General features: G+C 54.0%; 1 protein-coding gene across 2 annotated transcripts in view; it reads right to left on the bottom strand.

The window, feature by feature from the left end:
• Nucleotides 1-3872: 3872 nt before the first annotated feature.
• Nucleotides 3873-10875, bottom strand: part of Atp2a3 (ATPase sarcoplasmic/endoplasmic reticulum Ca2+ transporting 3) — a 32857-nt gene continuing 25854 nt past the window's right edge. Inside the window, exons 18-22 of one of the 2 annotated variants that reach the window (XM_026393918.2) lie at nt 9545-9678; nt 9220-9337; nt 8695-8812; nt 8264-8336; nt 3873-5332 (exon numbers count right to left, since the gene is read on the bottom strand). In XM_026393918.2, the coding sequence (XP_026249703.2) occupies nt 5269-5332; nt 8264-8336; nt 8695-8812; nt 9220-9337; nt 9545-9678 (507 nt within the window). In that variant the 3' untranslated portion in view covers nt 3873-5268. The remainder of the gene's footprint in view (nt 5333-8263; nt 8337-8694; nt 8813-9219; nt 9338-9544; nt 9679-10875) is intronic. The other variant, XM_026393919.2, reaches the window with a different exon arrangement.

The raw sequence follows: 10875 nt of genomic DNA, 5'->3' as shown, positions 1-10875 counted from the left end.
CACCTTCAAGGGGAGCTGGCAAGAACCACATCCTGCACTTTTCTAAGGAAAAAGATCCAAGATTCTTGGAGCCAGAGCTGTGGTTGGCGGCACATCCCCTTGGCCTGGTCTTGACTCCAAACAAAAAGCCCTACCCCTCTCCCAGCTGACCCAAGGTCATTGGTCTAGGAGGCCCCAGAACACTAGCAGTGTGTGACGGTAGTGGGTATGTGCTGAGGCTGAGCCATTCCTGTGCCCCTCTGTACCCAGCCTTCTCCCTGACACCCATGCCATGTTCCGGAGAGGAGCAGGCAGTGAGAGAGTAGGGGAAGGAGGGAAGGAAGGAAGGAAGGAAGGAAGGAAGGAAGGAAGGAAGGAAGGAAGGAAAGAAATGAGGCAGGCAGGCAGTCATTGTCAAATCCCTTACCCTTCTCTCCTCCTCCTCCTCCTCCTCTTCCTCCTCCTCCCCCTCATTTTTTTCCTCTTCTTTCTCTTATTCCTCCTCTTCCTTCCCTCCTCCTCCTCTAAGGAGCCAGGCTTGGAGATGGACAGACGGACAGCAAGAACCACATCCTGCACACATGTGCTTCTGTTACAGCCTGGGCATTGGCGCTGACCTTCAAAAGAAGACTGTCATGGAAGACAAGCTCATTTGGAGAAATTAGCAAATCCAAAAACTGTGACCAAAAACCTAAATTTCTTTTCTTGCTAAGAGAGAGTAAGACAGCCAGCTGATGGGTTCCATGTTTATCTCATGCCTAATTTTGCAAATGATGCTCAGGGGGGAGCATCTTTCTCACCCTTGGCCACAATTCCATCCAGCACCTTCAGGGACTGACACCTGTGTTTGTTCTGGGCATTATGGGGACATGGGTGGGCGGGCAGAGGTTAGAATTTCACCCACTAAGCAGGGTTTTCTATCACAGACTTAAGAGGTTGGTACCAGAATCCCCATTTTACAGATGCAGTTGAGTCCCTGGCCCAAGGTCACAGAACAAGTAGTTTCCATGTCTGCTGGTGAGTGAAAAGGAGGTTCCCCAAAGTCTGAGGGCTTGGCCTAGGGCCACTTAAAGACTCCAGCACTTGAGATCCGCCAAGCCTGCCTTATAAGCCCAAAGGCCGGGTGGCCGTCTCGGGTACTGGGCCGGGCCTTGTAGGGAGACAAAACCCTGCTGCCAAGCACTCGGCCCCAGGATGGCCTCCCCTGCCTGGCTAAATTTAGCGGCTCTGTGGTGCATGGAGGGGGCCGGTGCCCATCCTGGAGCCACTGCCCAGGTCTGGAGGCCAGCCTGAACCCTCAAGAGGGTGTGCACCAGGCTCCAGTTGCTCTCCTTAGCCACCCAGGGTCCCAAGGGTCCCAACACCTTAGTCCAACTCTCATGCCGTCAGGCCTGCCTGGCTGTCCTGGGTTCCACAGTTCCAAGCAGCCTCTCAACAGCACTGAGCAGGGACCTGGGACAGCCTAACAGACTATCAAGGGGAGGCGGCAGGAAGGTAGTCATCTATGTGGAGGCCTGGGGCACTGCTGTGGCCCCCAGGGTTGGCTTCTCCCCATTGTTGGGACTTGTACAGCCGCTCCCCTTACTATGTGTGGGCCATGACCAGGCTGGGAGCCATCTTGCCCAGTGTTTAAGGACCCTGTTTGTTCTCCATCCCTCAGGGCTGTTTCCCCTTGGGTCCCAGACTCTTCGAGTTGCTGAAAGAAAGGAGCCCCTGGGGCTGGCTGAGGTCTCCTCCACTTCACTCAGGAGTCTCCATCTCCTCCCCAGCTCCACTGGACGCCCCAGCACCCCCATGCGGGACACACACCAACCTGCCTCTCCAGCTCCTATCTTTTAATTTATTCATGTATTTTAAATCAAATTTAAGTAGCGGTATAATTCACATATAATAAAATGTACCCATTTTAGACACAGGGTTTGATGAGCTCTGACAAATGCGTGGAGCGCCCTCTCCCCATTCCTGCAATACATCATTTCTAGAAGGTTCCCTCCTGCCCCTTTGCAGTCAATCTTTCCCAAGCACCCAGGCAGAGGCAGTCACAGATCTGCTTTGTCACTGCAGATTTGTCCTGTCTTTTCTAGAACTTTGTAGAAGAAGTGGAGTGGAATCACATAGGATGAGCTCTTTTTTTTTTTTTTTTGGCTTATTTTTACTCAATAGTGATTTTAAGTTTCCTTCCTGCTGTTAATCTATCAGTAATTTGTTTCCTTTTGCTGCTGAGGAGTACTCTGTTGTGTGGACATATCACAGGTGAACTTTTGGGCCCTATAATGAGAAAAGATGTGACAGACACCCAAGCCAGGTCTTCAGGGACACGTGTCGTCCTTTCTCTTTCCTGTCTCTGGGTTTCTCCCCCATTTCTCCTAACACAGATCCAATATGGTCTTTCCCTCCACTGTGAAGGGTGGAGGATGGGGGGCCTGGGGAGCATGAAGTCCTGGTCTCTGGAGGGGCAGAGGAACCCACGGGCATTTTGGCAGCTGCCAGAGAGGAGTGTGCCAGGGCTTGCCCTGGAATTCCCTCCTGGGTGAGCAGCTGCGAGGTAAGGAAACCTCTCTGTTTACCTTGGCCGCCCCGTCTTGGCCTGCGGACTCCATGCTGTGGGCTGGATAGAGCTGGACTTGAGCAGGCCTGGGTGGGGGTGGAGGCAATGTAGGCTTAGCTATGGAGCCCCAGAGGCTTCTGGGAAGGTTGTAGCTGGCACAACAAAAGTCCCCTCAGCCTGACTTAGCCCCACACCCTGCCTGTCTGCCACAATGGTCAGGTCCTCAAAAGGCCTTGGGCAAGACATTGCCTTTCTGGGCCTTGGTTTCCTCAGAGTTCAAATGGAGTCGTAACACCTCTTGGCTCAATTCACAGGCCTGCTGAAGACCCTGAGAGATGAGGAGTATGAAAAGGGTTTTGTGTCCGAGAGGTCCTATAGATGGCCCTTGTGGAAAGACTTCTTTCACCCATCCTCACTCCCTGGAAAAAAAACCTAGAAGCCCCTAAAGGCAGGTCTGTCTTTTCCAGTCATGGACATGCAGCCTCTGCAACTGCATTAGGCCTATGCTCAGAAACAGAAAGGTCTGGCACTTGGCGTAATATTCTGATGTCACTGTAATTCTTCATTTTTGAACAAGGGGATCCATGTTTGCATTTTGTGACGGGCCCTGCAAATTGTATAGTGGGCCCTGCCTCTGGTCTCATTGGCAGGGCCTGAGTGTCCTTCCCAGGTGAGCTGAGGATTAGATACCAAACCTGAGTGATATGTCCTCCCTCCAGGTCAAAGAAACAACGGACACGGCTAGTCCCTTTCGAGAGCCCTGCTCCCAGAAAGGCAGGGCCACCTGGGCAGGTTAGGTCATCTCAAGCAGCCACAGAGGCCTCAGGGTCCTGTGATCTGAGGGAAGCCTTGGGGAGATGGGAGACACATTTGAACAGGGCTTAGCACCATGGATGAATGGGATCCTAAGGATTGAAGGGAGGGAAACAGAGCAAAAGAGTCATGGGACTTTTCAGGGAGTGTCACAGACCTACAAAACTGCCAGGGATGAGGGAGCCTCTATGATGTGCAAGAGGCTCTCAATATTCAGGTTCCAGACCTAACCCTGCCTCAGGGCTTTGGTGACATGCTGGGAGTGACATGTAGATCATAACATTCTTAAAAAGCCTTTGAATGTGTTCAAACTGTCAAGTGCTGTCCACAGGAGAAGCAAGTGTGAGGTTTCGCCACAACCTCCATCTGTCATGAGATGTGGTTTTGGAATTCAGTGCCTCTCCAAAGCCTTGTCTTGGAAGAGACAACTTCTGGCTGATGCAGGAGCTTCAGACCTTTGCTTTGCTGAGGGATGGAGCGGTGGACCCCAGGGCCCACACTCCAGAAAACAGACACTGGCCACCTTCCACTGCCCCAGGCACACCACTTTTATTTCTCTACCAGGCAGCATGTCAGCAGGTGGGTACAGGGCCCTGCCCCTGACAGAGCACCCCCAACTCGTTTCTCTCAGGGCCCTTCCAGAAACTGCAAGAGGGTGGGAGGAAGCTTAAGGGAAGGGGCTGCAGAATGAGGAGACCATTAAACTATGAGGCAGGCGGAGGGGAAATTCTGGGGACTAGGACAGGGATGTGAGTCTTGATTTACATGTAAAATCATCACTTGGTACACTCTCAAGAAGGGGAGAAGACATATAGACAGTTCTTTACTTGCTATTTTCTGCTATGCCTAGCTAGTTTTTGCCAAAGGAACAAAAGCTGAGTAAAAGGAAATTCCTGTCAATCAAACTGCTGTCTTCCTACCATCTGACAGGAGACCCACAGAGAGATGCATTCTTCCAATGAGAAGAGGGAAGAGGGGGTAAGTGCCCTTGGATGACAGCCATCCTTAGTGACATCTTTTTGGCTCATGGATGCGTGTGAATGGAGGGAATGGGCAAAAAGTGAGGCCAAGGGTCCAGGAGACTCAGAATCAGCCAGCTGTGCAGAGATGGCTGCACACCAGACAGGATGGGACAGTATAGTGGTCAGGGACCTAAGGACATCTGGGGGTCTCAGGCACTAGGGACATGGATAGCAAATCTGACCTCTGCTTGGTGGACCAGGCACCACCCAGTCATTTGCTGAGGACAGGGAAACCTGAGTTTGGAAAGGGAGCTGAGCTGAGGCAGGCAGCCCAGTGTCTCCCCCAGGCAAAGAGGGTTCTGCCTCGCCCCTCCTCCCTGCCCTTTGTGTTCCTTTCTCTCTGACGTTTCAACCCCCTGGGGCCTGCACATATAAACAGAAACACACTCCAGCTCTCAGGAGCCGACTTGGTGGAGGCCTCCTGCCTCGCTGTACACAGCTGGGCCCAGATGGCCCCCTCCGATACCCCTCCGTGGAGCTGATCAGGTTCCAGACCAGGCACTGACTGAGAGGTCAGAGCCGGTGTTTTCCGTCAGTGCAGAGGCACGGGTCACCAAGTAGAGGCCCAGCCTCCATGCAAGGGGTGCAGGCTCCAGTATGTGCTGGTAGATATGCAGGTCCAGGGGCTCTGCAGCTCCAGATCTACTGCCAGCTCTGGCTTCCCGCAGCCCCCCTCCCAGGCTCAGCTCCTGGGCCAGAGTTTCAGCAAGGGATCTTCCCAGGAGAGTTCAAGAGACATGAACTACACAGCCCCCCAGGTCAGATGGCAGTGGGGACAGGGACCCCAGAACTGGACCTGGGTATGACCGTTCTGGCCTCAGGACTGTTGCGTGTCCAGCAGGGCCCAGTGGGCAGGTGGGTGAGCATGGTGGAAGGGGTGGGAGTGGGACAAATGCTTGGGCACCATCAGTCTGAGGTACACACTGGAGACTCTGCTCTGATCCCTGCATTCACTTCTGGTCCTTTATTTCTGGAAGAAAAACCAGAGATCATGTTAAGATACATGTGTGAAAGTACACATCCAGCCCGGCGCCTTCCAGCTCCTTCCTGGGCCCCTTCCACTCTCCATTTCTCTGGAGACAGCACCACCCCCCCTACCTCCCCACCCCCTCACCATATTCTTCCTTCCTCAGGATCCTGGTCTAGCCTCAGTCTGTCAGCTCTCCTCAGCTGCATCCCCAAGAATCCAGCTGCGCCCTGGACACCTTCCCCTGGGATCCCCCCAGGCCTCCTGCACTGCACATACTCCGTCAATGCCCCCAACCACCCAGTGAAAGGTCCTCATGTTTTGTAATCTGGGGAACCCCCTACCCTCATTGAGGTTTAGAAACGGGGGTCATCCTTGTCTCCTCCCCATCACACATACCTCAGCTGGATTTTGACTAAATCCCTGAGTTATAAGTCTTCCTCCACTATATGTCACCATGGCCTGAAGACCTCAAGCCCTGTCCCAGCCCCCAGCCCCGTCTCCCCTCACCATCCACTTCCAGCCACAGGCAACCAGCAAAAGTCCAAAGCAGCCCATTCCCTTTCATGGCTCCCCACGGTCCCCAGAATAAAGTCCAAGCCTATCTTGTACTCAGGACTCTCCCAGATCTGTCCCCACTTGGCCTCTCCATCCTTCCTTCCTCACAGCCCAGCATAGGCCTCCCCTGACAGCTGACCAGACACACCTGGACAGAGCCAGGAGGTGGAACTAGAGGACCCCCATCCCAACACCCTAGAGCTGACCCTGCATCCACAATTCTCCCTAGTACACATCCTTCATAAATCATGGAGAAGCCACAGGCATCAAGCCTCAGCAAAACTTCCCTAAAAGGCCACTTGGCTGGCTTGGGAATGTAAAGGGTCCCCTCTCTCACCCCCACTCCATCCAGCTTTAGGAGTCTCAAGGGACGGCAGCTGCCCTCCTGCATGCCCAGGGAAGAGCTGTCCAGGCTTCCAGCAGGCATATTCCTCTACCCCACCTCCAGAAGTGGCCTCAGGTACCCACCCTGGGTCCCTCCCCCCAGCCCCAAAGTCACTGCCCTTTCAAGTAAAATTTCAGGGGAACCACAGCTAACGTCTCTGGTTTAAGGTGGAGGGAAACCAGGTGTGGTGGTGCATGCTTGTGATCTCAGTGACTTGGGAAGCCGAGGCAGGAGGATGGTGAGTTCAAAGCCATCCTCAGCAAATTATCAAGGTCCTAAGCAACTCAGTGAGACCCTGCCTCTAAATAAAATATAAAAAAGGGCTGGGGATGTGGCTCAGTGGTTAAGTGCCCCTGGGTTCAATCCCTAGTACTGGGGGGTGGGGAAAGGTGGAGGAAAGGTCTTGCTTGAGACCAGCTCCTTTCCTTGGGTGCAGCTCAGCACCCCACAATCTCTCTGATTACAGCCTTCCAGTCCCCCTCTACGTGTCTGCCATGGTTGCCACAGGCCCTCCTATGCTTGCAACCCCTTTGTGGCTCCCCATTGCCCTAAGGATAATGTTCAGGCCCTCACCATGACACTCAGGGATATTGCTGCCCTCTGGGCCTCACCTCTCTCCCTGAACTCTAGGCACCAGCCCCATAAGACACACCCCCAGCCCCTGTCTCACCAGGTTGTCCTGTCCTTTTAAACCTCTGTTTTAAGCCTGAACCCCAGGCAGGCAGGAATAGCTCCCTCCTGCCCCCATCCTGGGCTCCCTCTCCCACTTCCACTGGGCCTAGGAACCCTCCTTTCCCAGCAGCCAATGCTGAAGAGCACCCATGACACGGGCTCCTCATGACACGGGCTCCTCATGACACTGGCTGAGGAATTTTATCCCTGGACAGAATTTTCTCATTTTTAAGTTTTCTCAAGAAAACTTGCTACACTCCTCAGCAGCTGTAGCCACTGGAGAAATCTCTTGATGAGGACAAAGGAGCCATCTAAGCTGCCCGTGTGCCTGGGAGGCCTGGCTTTGAAGGTGAGTTAGTGAGCTCAGGGTTGGCCAGAGGATTTTCCTAGTAGAACATTTCTGTGCTCTGGCCAGAGCTGGGATGCCTTGGGCCCCCATAGGTGTGGGACACATCTTCTCCTCAGCATCTCCCAGGGGTGTCCACAGAGGGTTGAGCTGGAAAGAATCACGTGTGTAGGGTAGGGAAAGTGGTCCAGTTCAGCTCCCCGATCCCTCTCAGGGACTCCAACAGACCCTGCTTTGGGTCCAGTCACTTCCAGACAGACTTATAATAACAGGCCAGCTTCTCCAGAGTGAAGAGGCTGACTCATTTGGCCCTTTTTATTTTATTGTTGTTTCGGTTTTTTAATGGCACCCTGTGGGGGTAGAACTTGGGACCTTGTAGGTGTAACACACTCACTCTACCACTCAGCTACAACCCAAGTCTAGATCCTTCTTAAAAGGCAAATTATTTAGCTGGAAGTGATGGTGCATGCCTGTGATCGCAACAACTCAGAAGGTCAAGGTGGGAAGTCAAGGCAGGAGGATGGTGAGTTCAAAGCTAGCCTCAGCAACTTAGCGAGGCCCGAAGCAACTCAGCAAGACCCTGTTTCTAAATAAAATACAAAAAAAGGGCTGGGATGTGGCTCAGTGGTTAAATAGCCCTGGGTTCAGTCCCCGGTACAAAAAAAAGAAGACAAATTATTTGTGGTGTCCAGCACACTGGCCAGCGGGGGGATGGAAGCCAATTGATTGCCTTGGTCCCTGTGGAATGATAAGCATGTGATTTATTTATAGCTCGTCTCACTTCCTTAAGGCAGGAACACATTCCTGCCAGAAGTAGCCCCCAAAGACCTAGTGCCCAGAGCAGGCCCCTCCCCTAGCCTGCTCCTCCATGTGGGGCCTCCCCACCTGACCCCTGTCATTCTGTCTTCCATCGTTGGGTGAAGGCAGACCCTCCCCTTGCACCCACCCACAAGGTGACACCAAAGAAGCCAACCCGGTGTGGTCTGGGGTCCTGGAGCTGGTCAGCGGCTGCCTACTCCAGGCCTGTGAGACTGTCCCGAGAATGCCTAGATAAAGACAGGCCAGTGCAGAGGGGTCAGAGGCCAAGGCCAGAAGGAAGGCACAGTGTCCTGGCAGTGAGTGGGGTGGTGATGAGTGAGGACAGCAAGGCAGCGTGCCCCTCAGCAGTGTCCCCGTTGGCAGCCCTGTGAGCCCAGCCAGACCCCTGCAACACAAACCCCCCCACACACCTCATGTCACAGCCACCAGAACCCCTTCCTGTCCTCAACTTTGTGACCCAAGAAAACTTTCACCAAACAGACAGGTAGGCTGGAGCTGGGACTATCTGAAGCACCCACACTGAGGTGGCCATGGCAGCTCAAGAGCAGAGGTGGGCAGGGAGAAGGGCTGGGGCCTCCCACTCACCATCCATGTGATGCCGGGACAGGTACTTGAGGGCCTCATCAAGCAGGATGACAGGCAGAGATATCTGGAGCACCACCACCCACTGGTGCCCGCTCAGTGGGGTCACCTGGAAAATGAGCTGGTGGGGAGAGAAGGGAGATCTGGTTCAGGCCCGAGCCGGCCACCTGCTTCATCCACCTGGATACCAATGGCCTCTCTGTGAGCACTTCTAAGACCCCCCTTGATGTCCCACCTGCAGGTCTTTGTCCACTCAGTCTCCTCTGCCAGAGTGCCCTCCCCTCTCTCGCCCACAGGACTAAGCCCATCCATGCTCTGGAAAAGGCCCTGCGACTGCCTCCTGCCCCAGTCTTGGGACACTCTTTATCAGCAAGGGGTCTCCACATTTGCCCCTCAGTCAGGGGGCTCCTTCTACTGCAGAGGGGCCTGGGAAGGCCCAGTGCCCAGCCTAGGGCCCCTAACATCCAAAGACTGGTCCTTATCACTCCAGGAACCAAAGGAGGGGAGGAGGCAGACTGGGCAACTCACGGGCAGGGGTGGCACCAGCAGGATGAGGAAGTGCAGGGCCATGGACATGGCCACGGCCGCCAGCAGCCAGGGATTCAGCCAGGGCGGCATCCGCAGCAGCGACTGGTTCTCCGAGACGCTGCCAAGGGCACGGGGTACTCACCTCAGGCCAGGATGCAGGGGACCCTGCTGGGCCACCCCCACTCTAGCACACTCAGACTTCCCTTCACACCCCAGCCTTGGCCTCCTTTGTCTCCCAGATCCCAATTCTAGCCTCACTGATTCTCAGAGCCCCTCCTGGGTACCCCCAGACCCTCAGCCCAGCTCCAGCCCTGTGCCCACCCACCTGTTGAGGGCATTGCACATCTCGATGGTCACAAGCACCGACAAGGCCATGGTAGTGGGGAAGCGGGACTCAAAGACCTCGCAGTCGATGCCCTCAAAGAGCGGGTTGTCCTCAGAGCACTTCAGGAAGTTCCTCTGAGGGCACAGGGAGGAGCGGGCAGGTAGATAGGGAAGCATCCCCCGACCCCTGCCCTTGGCCACACCTGAGGATAATAGTGGGCAGAGCACTCCCACGGGTGAACTCAGGGACCCCATGAGAGCTGCTTCTCGGTGGGGGGAACATGGGGCTACACTGTGCTGCAAGGAGATGCAGAGGAAGGAGGGCCACTGTCAGGGGGTCTGTAGATCTGAGGCACAACAGCTGCATGAGGCCAGGGAGGACAACAGGGGCCTGCAGTTGGTGGGAGGGTCCAGGGTTTGCCCCAAGGCTCTGCAGGGTCCCGAGTCTCTCGGGTGCAGGAATTGACCAAGACCCGTGAATAAGTAAAAGCATGTGAAAACCAAACAACAAAATCACGGGTGAATGAAATTTCCCTTTAGAGTATAGAAGACGAAGGCCACACAGGCCTTATTCACTGTTACTCTGATTCTGATTCTTTTTCTTCTCTTTTCTTTTTTTTTTGAGACAGGGTCCTGCTGCGTTGCCTAGGCTGGTCTTGAATTCATGGGTTCAAATGATCCTCCTGACTCAGCCTCCTGAGTAGCTGGGACCACAGGCATGGGCCACCATGCCCAGCTCTTTACTGCTATTAGAAAAAAGGTTTCAGCTGGGCGTGGTGGTGCATGCCTGTTCTCCCAATGACTCTAGAGGCTGAGGGTAGCCTCAGTAAATTAATGAGACCCTGTCTCAAAAGAAAAAAATAAAAAGGGATGAGGATGTGGATCAGTGGTTAATCACCCCTGGTACCAAAAACAATGATGACAACGACAAACCCCTTCCTACTTCACTCCCTTTCTGCCACTGAAATTGAGCTCCAGCAGACTTGCTTTTTGCTTATGATATGGGTCATGAATCATGGGTCATGAATCATGGATGCAATTAACAAGAAACTGTCAGGGTGTGATAAAGGAAGTGGCCCTGGCCCCTGTAGCCTGGGGCAGTTTTCCTGCTGCTCATCTAATGAGATGAGATACTGAGGTGAGAACCTTCATGAGAACTTCCATTGCATTCTCTTCCATGTCATGGGGATGAGTGTAAATGTTTAAAAACCACCAGAGGGCTGGGGATGTGGCTCAAGCAGTAGCGAGCTCGCCTGGCATGCGTGCAGCCAGGGTTCGATCCTCAGCACCACATACAAACAAAGATGTTGTGTCCACCGAAAACTAAAACAT

Source organism: Urocitellus parryii, chromosome 7, assembly GCF_045843805.1.
Source record: "Urocitellus parryii isolate mUroPar1 chromosome 7, mUroPar1.hap1, whole genome shotgun sequence".
Taxonomy (NCBI): domain Eukaryota; kingdom Metazoa; phylum Chordata; class Mammalia; order Rodentia; family Sciuridae; genus Urocitellus; species Urocitellus parryii.
The sequence above is the reverse complement of the archived record's forward strand: the minus strand, read 5'-3'. Positions and strand labels throughout refer to the sequence as shown.